General features: G+C 45.5%; 1 protein-coding gene across 1 annotated transcript; it reads left to right on the forward strand.

Moving 5' to 3' along the window:
* The first annotated feature begins 295 nt into the window (after nucleotides 1–295).
* VXN (vexin) lies at nucleotides 296–22,975 on the forward strand. Its single transcript, XM_036437085.2, has 6 exons — nucleotides 296–1,068; nucleotides 7,630–7,685; nucleotides 13,858–14,008; nucleotides 17,110–17,171; nucleotides 19,915–20,012; nucleotides 21,855–22,975. Exons 1-6 carry the CDS (start codon nucleotides 1,002–1,004, stop codon nucleotides 22,036–22,038), a joined length of 618 nt encoding a protein of 205 aa, XP_036292978.1. The 5' UTR covers nucleotides 296–1,001; the 3' UTR covers nucleotides 22,039–22,975.
* Nucleotides 22,976–23,265: the final 290 nt, after the last annotated feature.

A 23,265-nucleotide genomic window follows, 5' to 3' on the forward strand; every position in this document is an offset into this window, starting at 1 on the left:
AGATTACTCAATTTCTTCATGTCCTATTCTTCTCACCTATAAGGTGGCAAAAATAGTCTTATTGGGTAGTTGTAGACATTAAATGAGATTATCTATCAGGCTTCCTAGCTCTTAGCAAGCATTTCACAAATGCCAACTCTCTTTGTTAATATTATTATATCATTACCAATATGAAGAAGTAAATCTGTACTGGTGTCATGAAAGACAGTGCGTTGGGACATAACACATCCATGTTTCAACCTTATTTTTGTGTATAATATATGCAAGATACAGGGTAAAATATAGCCTTCCTGTAGCTGAGCACCTTGAGTGTGGGAACACTGCTTATCCCACGTCCTGTGAGCACCTGAGAAGTTGTACAAGGAGATGCTAAGCACACGGCTCTCTGGAAATGTCAGCCTTAGTGTACTTGGGTGGGAGGCGAAAATGCTGTGGAGAAACAGTCCTTTTGCTTAAAATAGAAATTTTGAAGGAAGCCAAATTAATACGCGACAAGTTATTGACTCTCCAGTTCTTCCTGAGCGAAAAGAAAAAAAAAGAAAAAAAAAAAGTGAAAGAAAAAGGAGAATTGCTGTTCCTGAAGATCACGTTTCCTTTTCGGTGAAATTCTCCAGCCAAGCTTGGCACTCACCGAGAGTAGGCGATTTCACTTCATCACTTCACAAAAGACTTTCAAATTCACTACTGCGGCAGACACGGCAAAGTAAAAAATGTTAACTACATCCTGGCGGGGCGGGGACTGAAGCCTCCACGCTCAATCAAAGGTTTGCAATAATAGGATTCATTAAAAAAAAAAAAAAAAAAAAAAAAAAAAAGACAGATGGGATTCGGAAATGTTGCCGTGAAGACTGGGACGAGATGAGCTCACAGCACCAGCCTGCCTTTTGTGGACCTGCACACAATGATCCCCCAGCCAGACTGGGTTAGGAGACCTCGCGACTAGGGGTTGACAGAGAGGCCCTCCGGTTCCCAGGCGAGCGAGGGGAGAGAAGGCTGGCAGGATGCATCAGATTTATAGCTGCAGCGACGAAAACATAGAAGTGTTCACCACTGTGATTCCTTCCAAGGGTAAGTGAACTTGTCCTTGACTGTTCCCTTCGTGAGACACCTGGTGCTGGAGGGAGGGGGCCGGCACATGCTGTTTTACTGAGGTTCCCCCATCCTCCCCCCATCCTAGGTCTCTGGACCGCTTCTCGGATTTTGATGATATGTATTGTTGTTGTTGTTTCTGAAAAGGAGGCACCTGGATAAACACCCATCGTGGAGAAACAATCCAGGGAGGGGAAGGTGGGGCGGGGGGAAGAAGGGCAGTGATATATTCCTGTTTCACTTTAAAATACTGCAGCCCACCTCGCCAAACCAAAGCGACAGCAAGCCATGGTGGGAGGAGGCAGAGATGAAAGCAAAATTCCCTGAGCAGCTAGGTAGATCCTTTCCTCTTCTCCGGTGAGCAAGTGGGTCCTGAAATGAGAACCAGCTGCCTCCCAAACCCGATTTCTAGCTGTGCAGGGAGATAGAAATAATCCCCTCGGGGACACAAAGTCCAAGGAAGTGGTCACATAATGCCCTCACCCTGGCTGGCCTCCCTCCAGACCCCAGGGCCACGGTCTCACACTTAGCCTGGAACCAGCGCCACTCAGACGTGTGACTTTGTCAGCCCTCCACCCTCTGCCCTCTGAGGCCAATGGTGTCAAGTCAAAGGAGGGGCTTCCAGCGAGAGCTCAGACGTTGGCAGGTGTCTATAGACGGAACAGGTCCCCTGCCCCCTCCAAAGCTCTGACCTCTTCCCTGCGGCCCCTGCTCTGTCCCCGCAGCCCCTGCCGTGCTGGCACAGTCCGGGGGCTCCGGCTGAGCCCTGGCCTCATTGTCAGAGCCCTGGCCTCATTGTCAGCCTTGAATGAAACGGGCTGGGTGTTGGCTGGTGGTGTGACCCCTGTTCAAACAATTCCTTTCTTCTTCTTCTTCCCAGGGCCCTTGCTGGAGGGGGTGGGGTGTAGGGGAGACGCTCGGCCTGGCCACAGACAGCCAGAGGAACGTAAAGGAAGCTTTAGACATCTATTGCCAAGGAGCCAGAGAGAAAAGGAGCTTGGGGTCAATCCGCAGGCAAGGGTTGGCACTCTCTCTGGAGCCTCTGAAAGGTGCGTGGAGAGGCAGGGTGGCCAGGACCCTCTGGCCCAGCGGCTCCTCTGCTCCCTCAGATGCAGGTGCTCACGGTGGCACTGATGCTCTCACGGCAAATCTGAAAAGAACCTAAGTGTCCTTGAAGAGGGGAAGGGGTAACACGTGGTGTCATCACACTATGGAATACTCCACAGTCATCCACAGCGATGAGCTCAATCTGCGTGTATGGACATAAGTCTTGAAATAGCATGTTGGGGGAGGAGGGACAAACAGGCTGAACATGTATATATGTATGATAACAAGGATTAAGGTTGGAAATATAAAACAATGCCATATATTGTTTATGGGTACATATGAAAAAGGTGTGAAAACATAGGCTGGAAAGATACGGATAAACGCGGTGATGTTAGTATCCCTAGGGAGGGAGGGAAGATAGAGGGGACCTAAACTTGCCCTCTCACTTTTTATCACTTTTATATGAGAAGGAAACAAATTGGAAGAAAGTGTTAGTATGTCTGTTTTCTGTCTCTCTTTTTTTTTCCATTTAAAAAATGTTTAAAGGGAGAAAAAAATCAAAGCCATATGGTTCTTTTTAATTAAAAGTTATTATGCAGTTCAGGAGCAATATCATACTTCCCATGAATAAAATTATTCAAAACAGGGCCTTTAGCCAAAATTGGTTTGGCTCAGTGGATAGAGCATCAGCCTGCAGACTGAAAGGTTCCAGGTTAGATTCCAGTCAAGGGCATGTACCTTGGTTGCGGGCACATCCCCAGTAGGGGATGTGCAGGAGGGAGCTGATCGATATTTCTCTCTCATCGATGTTTCTAACTTTCTATCCCTCTCCCTTTCTCTCTGTAAAAAAAAAAAAAATAATAATAATAATAATAATATATATATATATATATATATATATATATATATATTTTTTTTTTTTTTTTAATAGGGCCTTTGGCTTCATGTGCTTAGCATAGTGACCAAAAACTGCTACCTCTTCTGCACTGTGTGGCCTAGGGCAGGCTACTTATCCTCGCTGGGCCTGAACTTTCACTTTTGTAAAAGGGAGAACTAGAACTCACCTCCCAGGGTTATGATGTGGGAAGGGCGAGTACGAGATATAGAGAAATTATATGAAGCATCTAGAACAGCCCCTGGCATAACGTGAGCACCATTAAATACATCACGTACAACGTGATTTCCATTTTTATTCCATACTTACAACAATGAATATGTTAGGTCAAAGATAAATTATTTAATCCCATATTTCTTTCATGCCGTTTTTATTCACGGCCATCTCATGATTTTAAGCCACGTATTCGTCGGTATATATGCACATTTCACTGCTTAGGAAGTCCTTGTCTAGAAAAGGAGTATTTGGCTGAAGCCGGTTTGGCTCAGTGGATAGAGCGTCGGCCTGTGGACTGAAGGGTCCCGGGATTCGATTCCAGTCCCCGGTTCGATTCCGGTCAAGGGCATGTACCTTAGTTGCAGGCACATCCCCAGTAGGGGGTGTGCAAGAGGCAGCTAGTCAATGTTTCTCTCTCATCGACGTTTCTAGCTCTCTATCTCTCTCTCTTCCTCTCTGTAAGAAAAATCAATAAAAATATATTTAAAAAAAAAAAAAAAGAGTATAGGCCTTGTCCCACCATCGACTATGTGACCACAACCCGCAGCATCCCCGTCTATAAAATGGAGAGTATCTATGCCCTCGTCGAGTAGCTCAGTTGGTTACAGCATTGTCCCAATATGCCAAGGTTGTGGGTTCCATCCCTGGACAGGGCACATACAAGAATCAGCCAATGTATGCATAAATAAGTGAAACAATAACATTTATTTCAATCTCTCTCAAATCAATAAATACTTTTTTTTTTTTTTTTAATGAAGAGCACCCGCCTCACAGAGTTGCTGGGAATGTGAATGAGATTTGGCAAATAAGCCATCCACTTAATAAAACTTCATGGGGAGTTATCACATTTATTTTTTTTAAATATATTCTTATTGATTTCAGAGAGGAAGAGAGAGGGAGAGAGAAACATCAATGATGAGAGAGAACCACCGATTGGCTGCCTCCTACTGGAGATCAAGCCCGAAACCCAGACATGTGCCCTTGACCAGAATTGAACCCCGGAGCCTTTAGTCTGTAGGCTGATGCTCTATCCATCGACCCAAACTGGCCATAGCTATTGTGGCATTTATTAATGTTGTATTATATCCCTCTTTCCAACACACATGTATTGGGTTCAACCTAATAGTGATTTATTTTAATTTTAATTTTTTTTTTTTTAGCTGAGCCATCTTAATACCTCACAAAAATGTTATGGCATTTCTTAAAGGATTTTAAAGGCACTTAAGTATTTTATGGCCACAGCAAATATTATGGAGTGTTTTAAATAGTTTAAAGGCACTGGACATAAAACAAGTCCGTAACTAAGGACAGTACGTCTTTTTACTTTCTAGAGCACATGTGTCAAACACAAGGCCCGCGGGCCAAATCCGTCCCGCCAGGCCTTGCAATGTGGCCCGCACTGCGCTGTCATCACTGCACTGCGCTGCGTTTCCATCACAATGACAGTTTATGACTGTTCAGTAAACCATTCGGCCCGCGATTTAGGCTGGATTTTAGGTTTTGGCCCCTTCTCTGATTGAGTTCGACACCCCTAGTCTAGAGAAAGAAAGACCTTTCAGGGAAAGGCGTCAGAGCCACAATTCACAGTAAATACAAAAGATAAAAACTGTGGTTTTACCAAGAAGCTATACCAGCAGCTATTTCCTGAGGCACACTACACTGGGCTTCATTCTGGGGTAAACAGTACCAACGGCGTTCAAAATAACCTGCTTGGAGATACACAATGATGGGGAAGGGTTAGTTAGCGAGGGGAATAGGGGAAAGAGGAAATGGAGAAAAACCCAGAAAGAGACACTTTAATGGAATGCTATGGTCTCTACAAGTCATCACCTATTCCTCCCACCAACCCTCATCTTACAGAGAAAGAGGAAAATCATAACAATCACTACTAATACCTGGGAACTTACTCTTTGCCAGGTGGTAGGCCAAAGGCTTTATATAATAGGAGTACAAATCAGTTTATTTAATCCTTACCGCAGCCCTCGGAGGTGGGTGTTATTACCCCTAATTTACAGATGAGGAACGTGAGGGCTTAGAGAGGATGAGTAATTCGCTCAAGTCTCGTAACAGCAAGCGGTCAAGTTCAGATCCGCACCCAAGTGAAAGGAGTGGGGAGCCCTGGCTGCTGGCTGTACGCTGGGCGGTGGGTGTCAGGGCTGCACAGTGCTCCTCTGGTCACTCACCTGACAGGAGGCAAGAGGTCATTTCAGAGGTAGGCAGGGCGTGACAGGGTGGGATTTCGGTTCCCAGTAAATTACCCTAGAGGTAACGTGGAAGAGAGATGCCTGGGTGTCTCCATTTTCAACAAAATGCACACCTTTTTTCAACTAATTTTTTTTGTGGTTAATTGATTTTTTTAAGCTTTTTATGTGTGTGGTAAAATATACACACTAGGTAACTTACCATTTCACAATTTTTAAGTATACAGTTCTGTAGCAATTCGAAATTAAGATTGGAGTGTAACTATCACCACTCTCCATTTCCAGAACTTTGTCATCATTCCTAACAAACTCTGTACCCATTAAACCAGTGATTTTTAACCTTTTCTTCTCATGGCACACATAAACTAATTACTAAAATTCTGTGCACTCCAAAAATATATATATATTTTTGCCAATATGTCAAAAAATAGCTATAGTTTTGAATGATTTACAAAAATAATAATTAATCATAATAGGAATTACCTACCCTTTTTGTTCCAAAGTGACTTTTTAAAGAATCTGGTGCCACCAAAACCAGTTTGGCTCAGTGGATAGAGCGTCAGCCTGTGGACTGAAGGGTCCCAGGTTCGATTCCAGTCAAATGTACCTTGGTTGTGGGCACATCCCCAGTAGGGAGTGTGCAGGAGGCAGCTGATCGATGATTCTCTCATAGATGTTTCTAACTCTCTATCCCTCTCTCTTCCTCTCTGTAAAAAAAAATCAATAATATATATATATATATATATATATATATATATATATATATATATTTTTTTTTTTTTTTAAAGAATCTGGTGCCTAAATCCTATATAATAAAGAGCTAATATGTTAATTAGACCAAGCAGTAGAACAACCATCCTGACGACCTTCTGGGTGAAGCTGGGGCTGTGAAGGCCGAGCCCCTTGCACAAATTTCATGCATCGGGCCTCTAGTTTGTATATAAGGATTTCTGGTACCAAGAATTAACCAATCAAATGCAACCTTATTATTCAATGGGACCGAGAAGATGCAACTCTATTATATGACCTATATATTTATGGTTCAATACAGGGCATTCTTGGAGGGTGGAGGGATTGAGAAAAAAAAAAAAAGAATAAACTTCTAAAAATAAATGTTTAAAAGGAAGAAAAATCTCATGGACACAGACAACAATGTGGTAATTGTCAGGAGGACAGAGGGTAAGGGGAAGTGGAAGGGGATAAGTGGGATATTGTACACAATACAGTATACAGATGATATGTTGTGGAATTATGCACCTGGAACCTGTGTTTTTTGTTAACCAGTGTCACCCCAATAAATCAATAAAAATAAAAAGAGAGAGAGGGAGCATTCACACCAGATGACTGTTGTCATTTTTTCACTAACAATCTAAGGGAAAAGAAGTTACTGCTCTTGACTAAAATAATCATGTATAGCATGTTTCGAAAGTTCTTGTGGCACACCAGTTGGAAATCTCTGCCTTAAACAATAACTCTCTATTTCTCATTTCCCAGCCCCTGCTCACCTCTGTTCCACTTTCTGTCTTTATAGATGTGATTACTCCAGGTATCTCATATAGTGGACTCATACAGCCTTTGTCCTTTTGTGTCTGGCTTATTTCACTCAGCTCAATGTCTTCAAGTTTCATCTATGTTGCAGCACGTATTACAATTTGTTTTTGTTTTTGTTTTCTTGAGGAAGAATAATATTCTACTGAATGTATAGACTACACTTTATTCATTTACTCGTATCTGGTGACGGACATTTGGGTTGTGTCCACCTTTTGGCTATTATGAATAATGCTGCTGTGTAGGTCGGTTCACTCTACCAAATATCATCTAAAATTGCCATTGAACCTGCCTCTTCTTCCCAGTCCCCGTCCTCAGCCCCTCCCTCACTCCAGGTGCAAGCCCTCTCAGTTTTGTTACTGTAGCTCAGTGTTTCCCAAAGTGTGGTACTCATACCCCCAGGGGTACGGGAAGAGTTTGGTGGGGGTACACGTTACACCGGAGTTTGGTGGGGATATGCACTGCACCATGCTTAGCTGTGCCTAATTCTATGTTCTCATGAGTACAAGGGATACTCAGCATTATGAAAATTATAGAAGGGGTACACATATGTCAAAAGTTTGGGAAACACTGCTGTAGCTATGTCAGCCTCATGGGTGTTCTCTAAAACCATTCCTTTATCTCTCTTCACAGTGTCCAGTCCAGCCAGAAGAAGAGTCAAAAGCTCTCAACACCTCTTGACCAAGAATGTAAGGAAACTTCAGTTTTGATCTCTTCATTGACTTTTATTTAAAAAGCGTTGTCTAGCTTCTTCCCTCTCTCTCTCTCTCTCCTGTTCTCCATATAAACAGGAAGGTTTCCTGCAGGCCCATCTTGTTATCGCTGCATTCTTCCACCTTCACATAATTGACAAATGTCAACCACACAGGACACAGCTCTGAATTGGAACCCTCAATTCTGCCATTTTTCCCAGACACAGAGAGCAAATCTCATTTTGTATCTATTGTGGATTTTTTTTCTTATTTAAACGGAATCCATGATGTGGGTATAGCACCCTAACCTAAGTATTCTCCTATTATTGGCATTTGTAATGTTCCATTTTTCTCCCCCGCTTTTATAAATAGCAGCAAAATACTATTTTTTGGATTAATTCTTTGGTGCATAGGCCTCAAAGTAGAATTAACAAGTAAAAGGATAAGAATAGTTTCATCTGTCTATCCATCTACTCTTTCATCTATCCATCAAATATTTGCATTCCTATTATGTGTAAGAGACACTGAGCTATGTGGGGAGAAATAATAGTGATTTTTTAAAAATGGTTCCTGCTTACAGTTTTGCCACATATGACCAGGAATTCTGAACAATTGCCAGGCTTGCAGCTATGCTTTGTCATTTACCTCCAGCCTCACCAACACTGGCTTTAGTGTTCTATATTACCTTTTGCTACTTTACTAAGTACAGTATATGCATTACCTTATACCAGTAGTTTACATGTCTTTAGAGAGTACTGGTGCTGTAAATTTCTCATTTTATTTACAGATTTCTTATATGAAAGTTGTCAATACCTCTTTGTACTTTAATTTAAAAGATTTATTTTAACTCCTAATTGTTTCTTCTTAGTTATACTGGAATTTCTATTTCTATCACAATTTTTCATAGAACAGCATTTTGATTTTCTAAGTATCTCAATTTTTAAAAACTTATTCTCCATTGAAGTGTCTTTGGAATGAGATGGGATTTAGTTGTCGTTTCAATGTACATTTATTATTTTTTAAATATCCAGAGCAGTATGTGTCCAATATAAAATATGAAACATTATGCCCTGGCAGGTGTGGCTCAGTTGATTGGAATATTGTCCGGTACACCAAAAAGTGGCAAGTTCAATTCTTGGTCAGGGCATGTACCCAGGTTACAGGTTTGATCCCCAGTGGGAGTCAATTGATCAGTGTTTCTCTCTCGCCCTTCCTCTGTTTCTAAAATCAATTTTAAAAAATTGAAACATTATGAAGATAGAAAATATAGTAGTATTAATAAATCCTAAGGAACTGTAGAACACAGTAGTTAGGTCTGTAGACTTAAGAGTCAAACTGCCTGGGCTTAAATTCTAGTTCTATCCATTTCTAGCTATCTAGAATATATTTTTTATTTTCTTATGCAAATGTTTTAAGGATATATTCATAGGTATTAAATTCTGGGTTATCAAATCAACACATGTGCTCCTTAAACTTACACAATTTATATATCAATTATGTCTCAATTAAAAAAAAAAAAAAAAAGGCCCTAGCTGGTTTGGCTCAAGGGATAGAAAATGGGCCTGTGAACTGAAGCTTCCCAGGTGTGATTCCGGTGAAGGGCACATGCTCAGGTTGCCGGCTCAATATCCAGTAGGGCACGTGCAGGAGGCAGCCAATCAGTGATTCTCTCTCATCATTGATGTTTCTGTCTCTCTCTCTCTCTCTTCCTTCCTCTCCAAAATCAATAAAAATGTAATTTTTTTTAAAAAAGAAAGTGATCAAAGTATATGAGCACTGAAAAAAAATTATATAGTCATTGCCAAATGCTAAGCAACTGTGTTTTAAAAGTACCTTTACCAGAACACCTGAGCCAATACTGTATGGTATCAATGTTTTAATCTTTGACAGTGTAAGAGGTGAAAATATCTTATTGTTTTAATTTGCATTTCTTTAATATCATTCATCTTTTTATAGGTTTTCATTTTTGTTTTGTTTTTTACCTCCAGGTTCCTTACACATGTCTTTTTCTCATTTTTCTGCCAGTTGCATATCTCCTTAAAATAACTTTTTCAAATGTTTTATATGGTAAGAAAGAAAGGGGATTTCAATGGATGGAAAATCCCTTTGTTGTCGTGGGCCCTGAAAACTTAAGCCCACACACTAGTAGAAAAATGCTCCTGCCTTTTAAGACTTAGTGGGTGAACCCAAGGATAGAAAGGGAAGCAGCTGTTTGTAGGTAGCTCAGAGTTTAAGAAAAGTTTCCCACCGGATGTTTCCATCAAGGCCTTGAGGTTGGCGTTACCTTGGATTTGAGAGAACCACAAATCATTCATAACTCAGGGACGATCCCTTGGGAATTAGGAATATTTCGTGCTCAACCAAGTTCTTGGATGTCTAACCTTAAACAGTGTTCTGAATCACCCCTTATACCAATATCAACTGGCTTTGTAAGGACAGAACACTGGTTACAAAAACGTTTTCAGTGGAAATAAATCACTGTACTTTCTAGGGCTCCAGAGAAGGAAGTTCTCAGGGGACCGAGAACCTAAACAAAGGAGACAATTCTCACTCGTGAAGGTGAAGCCACGTGGACATGAGATACACAAAGCCAGCAAAACATGGGCACAGCCTCTTGGAATAGCCAACTGACTTCAGCCAGGCACTGTAGACCGCGCTCTCGGGTTTCCTGGGAGTGGAAATTTTTTGAGAAAGACTGCTACCTTTATGGTTTCTGACTTCCCCTCTCAGAGGGGGAAAAAAATGACTCGAGTATATGAATACATATAAAAATTGCTTTTGATTAAAAAAAAAAATCAGAAGTGAGGGTCCTGTCTTCAAATATAAACTTCCTCCAGGTGAGACAGCCTCCTCATGCCCTCTAACCTTTGAGCTCTCTCCTGAATTCCTGATTTCCACTCACAGCCTGACTCATCCTTTGCTTATAAAATTCAGCCCCAGCTGTACAGAACACTCAGATTAGAAAAGACAGGAAAGCTCTCTTAATCCACCAAAGATGGAGAAAGGGAGGCCCAAAGAAGAAAGAATTGGCTCTGATCTCATTTCCTCACCCAATTGGCCCTCTTCCTCCCTTTGAGTTCCCGAGAAAATGATTCATATCTTGCAACTGCTCTAATGTTCCGATGTTTATGACTTTCTTTGTCTGAAGTTCTTATTTGTGTCTATTCTCTCTCCTTCGGCTACCATGTGGATGTCAGGTTCCTTCCTTTACAAATATATTTTTCCTTTCTAAACCATCCTTGGTGTTACAGTTTCTCCTCTCTCTGGAGTTCCTTTTTTTTTTTTTTTTTTTTTTTTTTTTTTTTTTTTTTTTTTTTTTTTTTTTTTTCCTGGACCCAGGGCACAGCCACATATTGTTCCTTCTCTAGGCTGTCTCTCTGGTCTTCCCCGCCCCCCCCCCCCTTGGATTCTTGGGCAATTTTATTGACATCCTGATCAACCTGATGCCACCAACATAAGAGTAGCTCAAAAAGATGAATTTACACGAAGGTGTGGGTCAGTTAGGAGTCCCCGTGCAATGGAGGCCCTGTCTCTGTGATTCACAGCCCCTTCCTAATAAGCATCTGGGCACCATCCAGGAAAGATGGAGAAATGAGATTACAAATGTCACGTTCTCCCCAGATTTTAACCTTGCGGAGGAAGAATTTGTCTGGTGATCTGCTGATTTTCCAAAATGCACTGAGCAATCAATTGCACTGGAAAATTCTTATCTGGATGGAAGTGCTTCTGTGAGTCTGACAAAGAGCACTCAGGAATCATAAAACTATAGTTCTTGTCCAGGCTCTGCCCCTTACAGACCCGTGACCTTGAAGGCACATGCCTCTCTGGACGGCAGTTTCCCGATGTGTAAAATGAGGGCGTTGGGCTAGAGCAGTGTTTTTCAACCTTTTTTGGGCAAAGGCACACTTGTTTCATGAAAAAAATCACGAGGCACACCACCATTAGAAAATGTTAAAAAATTTAACTCTGTGCCTATATTGACTATATATAAAGTAATTCTCTTGAATAGGAATCAAATAAACACAAAGAAAGTATTTTATAATTACTTCATTATGAAATATTAAGTAAACAAAATAGTGAAAAATTATAAAATTCTTGTCTTGTCTGCACCTACGGCACACCAGGCAACATCTCGCGGCACACTAGTGTGCCGCGGAACAGCGGTTGAAAAACGCTGGGCTAGAGCATTGCTATGGATTCCATCAGCCCCAAATCATGATGATGCTCCATCACCTAAGTCTCACCTGTCCTTCTAACTCCCTGTTATGACATCCCACCCCCTGCTGCCAGTTCCCCATCTTACTGTGCACTCAGGATGTAAAGAGCCCTCTCTCAGTTCAGTGTGTTCTAAGACCACCAGCAGTGTCAGCAGCAGAAAGCCCAGACTGTGTCCTACAGACCGGAAAATAAACCAGGCTGTCAGAATGGATAAGTCTGGGTCCTAGCATGGGCCCTAACAGAGTTCACTGCCTACCCTAGAGAAGATCAAATTTGGGATATATAAATCTTCTAAGCAAAGGACTATCTGTGGTAAACTGAGGCAAAGAGTGTCAGCTGCCCTTATTTTCCTCTTGGGAGACATGAACTGTTCTCAGGCACAGTAGATAGATACAGGAATGGGCAAAAGTAGGTTTACAGTTGTGAGTATGTGAAACGCAGAGTTTATTCTTGTTGTTTATTAATTTGTAGTTTTCCCACATAGAACACACCTACTTTTGCCCACCCCTGTAAGTGACATGAACTAAAAAAGCAATCTGTGCTATTAAAATTTCTACTAGTGACAGGCCCTTACTCTGCCGCAAGACAGCAAGGCAAGCAGGGATATCCCCTTCCGACATCACCACAAAGTGTCAGAACTGGGGGCTGGCCTGGCCGGCGTGGCTTAGTGGTTGAGCGCATCAGCCTACGAAACAGGAGGTCACGTTTCAATTCCTGGTCAGTGATTCTTTAATCCTCTCTCTCTCTCTCTCTCTCTCTCTCTCTCTCTCTCTCTCTCTCTCTCTCTCCCCCCCCCCCACCCACCCCTTTTCCCTTCTTCTCTGAAATCAATAAAAATATTTTTAATAAAACATTTAAAAATCTGGCGGACAGTTGGGTCCCAAGTCTTTTCCGGTAGAGAGCTGTCTGGGAAGGCACATGGACATTCTTTTAAAATCTTATCAGCTGAGCCCGAGGGCACTGGCAGAATCCTGTTATCAGTACTGATTTCTTATCTTTATCAATGTGCTGGGAATGAGGAACAAATAGGACTTTGACTCACCCAGGTCTTGATATACTAAATCTTGTACCAAAAAATAAGGAGCTTACCCAGATTTTGATGAATAGGATCTGGGCACACCCAAAAGTCCTTTTGACCTTATAATCCCTTTTGGAAATCAATCAATGTGCAGTGTTGTCTGTGGTGGGCGTGACTGTCTCTCTACCAGAGGGCAGGAAGCCACCAGGCACCCAGCTTTGAATCTATTTCTGCCTCTTGTCTCTTTTTTTCTTTAATTTTTTAAAAAATATATATTTTATTGAGTTGTTACAGAGAGGAAGAGAGAGGGCTAGACAGTTAGAAACATCGATGAGAGAGAATCTTCGATCAGCTGCCTCTTGCACATCCCCCGCTGGGGGATGCCCTGGACCGGAATTGAACCTGGGATCTTTCAGTCCGCAGGTTGACGCTCTATCCACTGAGCCAAACCGGTTTCGGCTCTTTCTCTAATTTCTTAATCCCCAGCTCCTCCCCTCAGGAACCTGTCTTTCTTCCTTTCCATGTGGGATGCGGAAAAAGGAAAAACACCACATTTTCCCTAGGTCTTCTGTCCTCACTGGGCATCCACTTAGCTGGCTTGCCTTCTTTCAAACAACCAGTCCTGTTGCCAGGCCAGGGTGCAGGTGACCAGCCCTGAGTTTTGGCCTGATGGCCCAGGATCCTAACCCGGTGATGGGACTGCTCGTGAGAGACCTCCGAAGCTCTTGTTTCCCTGCACCCCTGGACGTTCTGAAGTTCAATAAGAAGCTGTTTCTGGGCAGTTTTCCCATGTTTTCTCACTGTTCCTAGCACTCAATGGAGTAAGAATGACTCCCAAACATGCACGTTGGTACAAGGTCCATCTGCAAAGCTATAGTCCTGGGTCCTTAGATATAATTTGGGGAACAAGCTGACTATCTCTCCTCTCCGCAGGTGGTGATTGAGTCGGACCTGTACGCTTCCCGGCCCCTGGAGCTGCTGCCACGCCGCAGTGACCACCGAGACTGCGAGGGCCCCAGGTTCAGCCGGCTCCACAGCTCATGGCAGCAGGGACCCCACCCGGCCAAGACTCCTGCCAGACCGGGTATGTGCACTGACCCTGTGCCGGGTACCTCCCTGGGGAACAATGGCTCACTGAGAGCTGCTGCCGCCGCCGTGTCTGCGTCCCAGCTTGTGGTCTGTCTGACTGCATCGTGGTACTTAGTACTCCCAGTGCCCTCGGTCACGCCGGGTGAGCAGAGCACCTGCGGTGTGCGGACTATGCTTTCCCCCCACACAGGCTTTCCCGCTCTGCGTGCACCTGCTCTCAGACCCCATCGACAGCAGCCCCACACAACTCCCTTCCGCCTGTACAGGTGCGTGTTGTGAGCAAAGATGCTTTCATCTGCCATCGTGCTCCACAGGAAGCCCTGCTGGATTCAGATGAAAGTCTTTATGTTCTGGGAAGAGAAAGCCAGTGTAGTCATGACTCCCATAGCAGAAGAAGCCTGCGTTATTTATTCTATAGGCAGTGAGTGTGTCCTTATGCAGGCTCTTCGTCAACCACTGTCTCAAGATCTCACCATCTTACATTTGATCTCACCATCTATACATTACTGAGGCTATTTCAACAATCTATAAAAAAAATAAATTCAGGGATAGCCGAGGCTGGTTTGGCTCAGTGGATAGAGCGTCGGCCTGAGGACTGAAGGGTCCCGGGTTCGATTCTGGTCCAGGGCATGTACCTTGGTTGCAGGCACATCCCCAGTGTGTGTGTGTGTGGGGGGGGGGGGGGGGGCAGGAGACAACTGATCATTGTTTCTGGCTCTCTATCTCTCTCCCTTCCTCTCTGAAAAAATCAATAAAAAAATATATTTCAGGAACAAATTTGTTTTGAAAGCTGGAAACAGTATAGTCATACCTTTCACACTGTTTATAAATGGCTTCCCCCTCAAGCAGTCCAATGGGCATCGTCCTCTAGCTCACTGAGGTCTGTGATGGTATTTTGCCTTTACTTGCTGGGTTAGGTTATTTCTGTCATGCCCACAGCCTGCAGTTATTTGTATTTTAACTCCAAAGAGATATAATGGAATGTCTGGGATGTCTTTCTCAAAGCCTTCGTGTGTCAATAATTTTATATGTTACAAGAACTAAAATAAGACTTAATTGAGTATGTCCCTTCACCTATTCCATCTTCTCTAAGGCTTCTTTTATTTAACACCCTGATCTTTTTCTTTTTCTTTTTTTATGATTCCACTATAGAAATGCATTAAGCATCTGTATTCTCTAGTGAAGTAATTACATACCTACATATGTCTGTAGAATGAAAGCATTCGGAAAACCACAATCTGCCTTGCAAATTAAGAGGAGATCAATTTTTCTCTGTGTCTATATATAGGTGGGTGGTGGGTGGGTGCAGTATGTGTGTAGAAAGAGAAAAACTGCACTACAAAATCATAAAGTGAATTTAGAGCCATGTTTCTCAAATTAATGTGCAAAAGAATCACCTGAGAACCTTGTTGTTATGCAAATTCCAATTCTGTAAGGCTGAGTAAGGCCCCAGATTTTATGCTTCTAATGATGCTGAGGATTTTGGCCTGAGGACAATAAATTGATTAGCAAGGGTTTAGAGATGATTTAGTGGATGGTCCTCAAAGTGGGATCTTCAGAACAGCTGAATCATCGGGGAACCTGCTAGAAATGCAAACGTTGGGTCCCACCCTAGAGATTGAATCAGAAATTCTGGGGTGGGGCCCAGCAATCTGTGTTTTAACAACAATCCCCTCCCCCAGGCGATGCTAATGTGCACTGAAGGCAGAGAAGCACTGATCTATTGCACCCATCCCTGCCAACTTACAGAAGAGGAAAATGAAACCATGGAAACCGTGTGACCTACCCAGGGTCACACTTCTCGTTAGCAATGGAACCGAGATTAAATCTCAGATCTCCTCCCCCGGAGAATAATGTCTTCCCAGCTGTCTTGTATTAGGGGACACTTTCCTTCTTTTCTAAGTAGCTTATGGAAGCTTGGACAGCCCAAGTCAGTGTTTTATTCAGAAAGAGGAGAACAGTTAAGTTGTGAAATGGAGAGAATCTGCCTAACATGTGACACTCAGCTCATGCAGGGAATGTGCTAGTCAGGTTCAGAAGGAAAAAAAACACAAGATTGAGCTGGCGTTGATTCAACCTTCAGCTCCCGAATCTGATAGATTCTAGAGGGGGTGAGAGAGAGGGAGGGTTTCTGAACCAAAGCCAGACCCAATGCTCTCCACAGGAGGGCTTGGCACCGGCCTCGGGCAAAGACTCGTCATAAACTACCATCTTAAGATCTGTCAGAGGAGGTGAGTCTCCAGGGATCTCAGATCCGGGACTTGTTTCTTTTCTGAGCTACAGTGGAGGCTCCTGGATGTTACAGCCTTCTCACATGAGAGCAAGATTCCCTGAGGAATCTTGGAAATTGTGGGGACTCTGAAGGCAGAGGCCCAGCTGACAAATGCTCTCACCATGAGACCTTGAGCAGGTGAGCCTCAGGAGTCTGGAGAGGGACACCCCACCTCCTGAGCCTGGGAGATCTGGTCAACCATGGAACCTCTCCCCCACGGTGTCCTGAGGCACCTCAGAATCAACAGAACTCATCCTCCTTGTTCAAACCTCTCTTCCTTTCTCAGCTGGGGCCACTGTGCATCCTTCCAGCAAGCCACTGGGTGTTTTTCCTAACACTCCTTTCTTTCCCCACCCCATTCTACCCCCCACTTCCCACACTGACAGTGTCAGCTCTTAGATATGGCTCATCTCTCCCTTTTGGAACCTCAGGCTGCCTGGACTCGGTGTCCCTTCACCATCCCTTGTGTGTAACAGCCAACCCTGACCTTCAGTTCCCCTCCCTCCCAGAGGCTATCAGAAGGGTCCTTCGAAGCAGAAATCTGCTGATGCCATTCCTCTACGTTGAACACTGCATCCTTGCCACCTGCAACCACCCAATACCCTGCCCAAGGCCTTCCAGGATGTGTCCTCTGGTGACCACTGTGTTGTACATATGAAACTAATACGGAATAATAATGAATGTAAACTATAATTTTAAAATAGTACATATAAAAGATAACTTTTTTGAAAAAGGAAGAAATTCCTGACTTTGATCATTGATGCAGACCCACGGGGGACAGGACAGAGTGCCCTGGGTGACATGTCTTTCATTCACCTTTGCAGTGGGGCCTGCTGAGCCCAAATCATCCAATCTGCGTGGGAGTCGGCCCTACGGAAAGGCTTTGGTGAGTCTCTCAGCCTGGGTTGCTGTGCCAGTGGTGCCCTCTCCGTGCTAAGATGAGAGGCCCGTATCCTTTGGGCCAGTTCTGAGGGTTGTATAGAAAAGCATGCCGGGGGTTCTTCCTTGCCAAAAATTCAACCCCTTAGGAAAACAGAAGGTGTTACCTAGCGTACATTTCAAACATGGGTGGGGAGGGAGGGAGAGAAACATGTTTATGCTGGCCCCTGCCAGATGGACATGCCTGACTAATTCCCAAGGGCAACAGCTACAGGGGAAAGTGATGTGAGAGGGCTCAAGCTTCATGAAAACTCCGAACAGCAGTCATCTCAGGATGAAAAGCAATGTGCAGAAGGGACCAATACCTGCAGGAGAAGGGTGGCAGGCTCAGGCACTGCCACACAGGCATGACCCCTCCCAGTGGGAGCTCTGGGGCAAGTGTTTCCCATTTGGGTTGTCCCGAGTTAGGTCCTCATGCCCGGGGCTTTGTTTCCTTCTCGCCCTGTCAGAGCATGTGAGGTGCCCCAGGAGGGCATGACCTCAGACGATGTGGCCCTTCTGAGACATACCTGGGGGACCTGAGAGCCCTCTGTTGCCTGCCGTCCCACATTCTGGAAAGCTTGTCCTGTCATGAAGGGGGACCATCGGGTGGCACATATCCAGGTCTAGCTCAGAGTCACCCTGAAAAAAATACGTCTCCTGCATCTCCCTGTGGGCATGAACATGGGCACCCTCTGGGTAGCACAGTAGGGGGTGAGGTCATGGCTGGAGGCGAGGTTGGCTCGAGCAGCCTGTGCTTAATGAGTATCAGCCCCCAAGATTCGTGGACTGTGCCATCTGAGGACAAAACATCTGACAGACTGTCTGGCCCAGCCTCTTGTCCTCATGGAACAAATAGTATGGAGAGGTGAGAACTTCGCTCCTGGTCTGAGAGGAAATCTAACCTGAGTATCTCATCTAAGCCACCCTGTCCTAGGAAAACCACACAACGGGCAGGGATGGGACAAGCCATTTTTGTCAAGAGCCCCCTGTCTCAACCTAGTACCAAGGGAAACAGGATGTCTGGGCTATTGCTACAGGGGGGAGCTGTCAGGCTGTGACAGCTCGAACAGTTGGGCTCAGCCAAGCCCAGGGGAAAGCTGACATTACTAGGAAGAGCGGGCTCATAGCCTGGATCACCGGCCCCCAGGTCTGGGGCTGGGCTCGGACAGTAGCTGCAGCTGAGAGGCCAGAGCAGGTTGGGATGGGAGAGGGTGGTGATGGGGACCCAGTTACAAAGGGGGAGGGGGGGGGCAATAATAATGCAGAGGACAGAGGCAGCATGCTTGGCCCTTTCCTCTGGGCCTGAGACAGTGGGGCTGGGGTCCCGTAGCTCATCAAAGACTGGAGAGCAATTCAGAGCTCGCATGACTAAACCGGATTCCACACTGAAATGGGACTAAGGACAGTGGGGAGGAAGGTGAGTGGGTATCTGTTCCCAGGTCTGTTGGCATCATGGGGAGGGAGAGCTCCCTGGAGGCCACAAGGTGGCACAGTAACTCTGCCCACAACCTCTGGCCGGCTCAGGAGAGAAGGGGGAGGTGAATCAGGGTGTCCTCAACCTGGAATCTCTCGGCTGTTCCCAGAATACGGTGACCTTGTGCCTTCAGTGGGTCACGGGGTGGAGGAACAAAGCACAGCGCGTATGACCATTGACAGAGCAGACTCTGGGCTTAGTCCAGGTTAGGCCACCCATTAATTTTTACTTCACAAATGTTTCTTGAGCACTCACCACCTCCGTTAGGGAAGATGCATAGGGCCACCAAAGGCTGACGTCCCAGGCCCTGCCACATGCTATGTGACCTTTCTGGAGACTAGGAAACTGGACAAACGTATGAACCATGGTATGCAGTGCTGTGGGGGTGTAAGGACTGAGAACTGGTGGTATGCAGTGCTGTGGGGGTGTAAAGACTGAGAGCAATCAACATGGGCCACCAGCCAGATGGCAGGCTTCCTGGAGGAAGTGAGCTTGAAGGGCAGGCAGGGATGAGGCTCTGCCCAGAGAGGGAAGGAAAGGCCCAGTGAAGATGAGGAGTTGGGGGTGAGCATTGGGGAAGGCAGGAGTGGCCCTGCTGGGACTGGAACTGCTGACACCCATGGGGTTGACAGAAGGCGGAGCTGGGAGGTGGCAGAAGGTGGAGCTGCATAGAGGAGGTGGAGCTGGCTCTGCAGAGCCCTGAAGAGCAGGTGCAGCGTTGGCCTCAGTCTACCCCGCCATGGGAGGCCCTGCAAATCCAGGAGGGGTCTGGGGAATGGTTGGAAACAAGGAGGCCCCAAGGTGATTGGCCCTGAAGGCTGCAGCAGAGGAGATGGAAAGGATGGCGGGAATCTGGGCCATACTTCAAAGCAAGAACCTGCAGGAGTTGACAACAATGGGAGCCTGAGAATAGAGTTCTCAGGTAAAAAATGAATTGCTCTCGCTCAAGTGTCTTCTCAAATTGGGGTCCTGGGACTAATAGCACCTAGGAACTTGTTAGAAACGCACATGCTCAAGCCCACATCACACCCACTGGACCGCTACCCGGGTGGGCCCGGCACGGTGCTCACAAGCCCTCCAGGGGAGTCTGTTGCCCACCCGGGTGTAAAGACTACTGCCCTGGGTTCAAGGTGGTTCCTTGTAGCCATTCATTCCCCTTTCAGTGGCTCCTGTCTTGCCGGAGTTGGGACCATGGCTACACCCTCACATTCTCTTCCCCTTCCTCACAACCCAGATGCCTCCAGTGGCCCGGATCTCAGTGAAGGCCCCCACAGCTGTCCTGGAGGCGGCCGCTCCCAGCGGCTCTGACAACAGAGCTGTTCGGACAAGAGGGTAAGTGCCGCGCCTCCCAGCCCGCTGCCCGCAGGGCGCCCCACCTGCCGGGCCCTGCGGCAGAAGAGGAACAGGTGGCCTGACTGACAGACTCTCGAGATGCTCACACGAGACCCATGCCAGCTGCACATGTCCCCTTAATGAGGACAATAACCCTGGGTAACTGTTTCTCCAGGATGAAGGCGAAGCCTGTCTGAGGGTTTCCACTTCATTAACGCCAGTCTTTAGGCTTGGAGAACTGTCATTTGGAGGACTAGGGGTTAATTAGATAAATGTAATCACAGGCCATATTCAGAGCCTCCCCTAGGCAGGCTGAGGTCAGAAATGCCTCCTGAGTTGGGTTCATGGCCCTTGTTCAAAGGTAAAAAAAAGTACATAAAGTCAAAGGTTTCTAACCAAATTTATCACCCCCACGTTACTGGTACCTGTAATCCAGGGGCCAGCAGAGCGCTATATACAATATTTACTTCGTAGGGCAAATATCCGATCCAGAGGATATTCAATGGTACGCTAAGAAGGTGGTGGGCAGGAGCCTTAAACTCAGTTCACCTTGTCCATTTGTGTCCCTACCACCATCCTCCATGCTGCAGGTGGCAGTCAAGTGCTTCCGCTTGCCTGGCACACCCCTGCCTTGCTGTGACTTCAGGCAAGTTATTCAAACCTCCCTGTCCTCATTTATTTTAAAAAAAAAAAATTTTTTTTTAAAAGGCAAACAAAATCTGGGGATGTACCCCTCTGGAAGAGTATTGTGAGAATTGAATGAGATGATGGATAAAGAGCTTAGCATAAACCATTGCTATCATTTTTTTTTCAAGAGACTCACAGTTTAGGAGTTGGAAAGGCACATACTCGGGACCGTGTTAGAGGCAGATGTGTGGGGGGCCGTGGACTAAGATATCAATCCAGTGGAGCACACCTTGAACGCTGTGGGAGCCCATGGGGAAACAGGCCAATTCCGAACCCTTCTAGATGAAAGAAAGCCATCCGAGGAGAATTATAAAAGCCAAGCCACTCAACCTATTGGGACCTGAGTGTTGGAAACTGAGATAATTGTTTGGACTGCGTAAGTCCTAGAAGCCAATTGTCCTCAACAACAATGGCTTTTGGTGGCTGCTGGAGCCAACCAGTAAAAAATTACTACAATTGCAACAGAGGCAACCTTACCAACCCACAGAGCCGCCCTGCAAAGGTACTAAACGAATTCTTTTCTCCAAGCTCAGACATTCTCATCGCAGTTTGCTCCTGGGCCCTGGCTATTGATAAGTAAGGCCATTTCTTTCTCATAAGGAAAGAAAGTGAGGAGGAAACATTATGGAGGCCTACACACTTCAGATGGTTTATTTTCTCATTTTCCTCCTCACAAAAGCCCCAGGAGTTAGATGAAATCATCCCCACTTTGTGCATGAGGACACTGAGGCTGGTTGAGGTTAAGTCACTTGCCTGACATCACACAGTACCTGGGGGGAGGTGGGGGGTTGGGGTGGATGGGCAGAATTCAACCCAATAGCCAATGCTCTGGGAAACCCAGTCAGCAAAATTATTCATGTGGAGATGTGGGGGGCAGGGGGGTGATGAGAGCAAGTGGCACTTGGGACAAGAGCAGAACTTGAGCCCCATAAACCAGCATAGCGAAGGCCACCTCCCCCCCTCATCCTATTGGAGGATCCCCCAGGGGGTGTCATTCCTGCATGGGGCCCAACAGCGACCCTCCCTCCAGGTCACAGGCTGTGTGAGCAGAGGAGGAATAAGAGCTCAGGCTACCATATGCTTCTTCAGGGCAACACGTGGAAGTCTGGCTCAGGGAAGTGACTGTCCTCCCGACACCCCCTGGCTTTTCTTTAGATCCAGGCATCTCAAGAAGATGACTGAAGAGTACCCAACCCTTCCCCAGGGAGCAGAAGCCTCCCTGCCGCTGACAGGAAGTGTGTCCTGCGGCATCCCCAGCATCCTCCGGAAAATGTGGGTGAGGCATAAGAAGAAGGCTGAGTACGTGGGAGCGACCAACAGCGCCTTTGAGGCCGACTAAAGGCGACCTTCACACATGCAAAACAAAGGTCACTGCACGGAGGGAGAACGCTGGATTGGAATGGAGCCTCATGAACACATTTACCTCTGCAAGTACCTGGTACAAACACATCCCATCACCCTCCCTCACTACCCAATCCCCCAGCCTAGGATGCACAAAAGGAACTTCCCTCGAAGGTAAAAAAAAAACACAAGGGCCGTTCCTTCTTAGAATAGCTTAAGCCCCTGGTCTTACAGTGACTTTGGAAGATCATAAGCTTATATCTCCATGTTTAAGCAAAACCACACCAAAATAAAATTGTCCCAACCCATTTTAAAGACCTCCAAGGAAGGAAGCAGGTGATTCTTCTGTCTTCCTTGTGAGTCATTCTAATACATGTGATTTCTGTGTAAACGTAAGAGCTTGGTGTTTGCGGCACCTGTAAACATGATGGTTCTTACTCTTCCTGGCGTCACATTTATTTCCTCTTGACGAGGAAGGCTTTTCCATCACAGATCACTATATATTTACTTCGTAGGGCAAACACCCGATCCAGAGTATCATCAACGTGGGTTTTGAGGAACATTTGGCATGATTGCATGAATTCTCTGTTCTTTTATGTGCAGTTTTTCAATAGAAAAAAAAAACAATTAAAAGTCAAATGTTGAGTGCTGATGTTTCCTGAAATGGCATAGTCTGGTGGAATTAACAATACCTTGCTTTGGTAGAATGATTTCAGCAGGTGATTTAAACTGACCCCATCAATCAGAGAGTATCCTAAGACTATTTATGTTAACGTATTTACTTTACAGCTGATGTCCTCTATTTGTATGTGGCAGCTGGAGATGCCTGTAGGATGGAAGTAACTTATTTATTTTTACTTTAAATATTTCATGGTGAAGTGTTTACCATGTACAGAACATTTTTATTGGCCAATTCAAATAAAAATAAAACGTGCGTTGTTTGTGCCTGAGGCTCCCTCCTTGCATGAGAGAGAAGACTTTCCCACATGGACAGAATCATGCATCTGGATCTCATTGTTCCTTTACCTACGGCCATAGCTGGTTCTGATATTACAGGCCCTCCCCAGCATGCAACACAAGGACCATTTCTGATGGGGCCTGGTCTGGCCTGGCCTGTCCTCTCTGAGTTCATCCTCCTTCTGGCTGATGCTGATCCCTTCCTCCCTACCACAAGCCCCAGGAGGCCCCGTGGCCATCCCCAGCCTGGCCTCCTGGGCAAGGGAAG

Source organism: Pipistrellus kuhlii, unplaced genomic scaffold (genome assembly GCF_014108245.1).
Source record: "Pipistrellus kuhlii isolate mPipKuh1 unplaced genomic scaffold, mPipKuh1.p scaffold_m20_p_14, whole genome shotgun sequence".
NCBI classification, from domain to species: Eukaryota; Metazoa; Chordata; class Mammalia; order Chiroptera; family Vespertilionidae; genus Pipistrellus; species Pipistrellus kuhlii.

Excerpts from the sequence above, each read along its gene's own strand:
- VXN (XM_036437085.2), top strand. The coding sequence starts at position 1,002 with ATGCATCAGATTTATAGCTGCAGCGACGAAAACATAGAAGTGTTCACC. Across the intron at positions 1,069-7,629 it reads CACTGTGATTCCTTCCAAGG|TGTCCAGTCCAGCCAGAAGA; the intron begins GTAAGTGAACTT and ends CTCTCTTCACAG. Across the intron at positions 14,009-17,109 it reads CAAGACTCCTGCCAGACCGG|TGGGGCCTGCTGAGCCCAAA; the intron begins GTATGTGCACTG and ends TCACCTTTGCAG.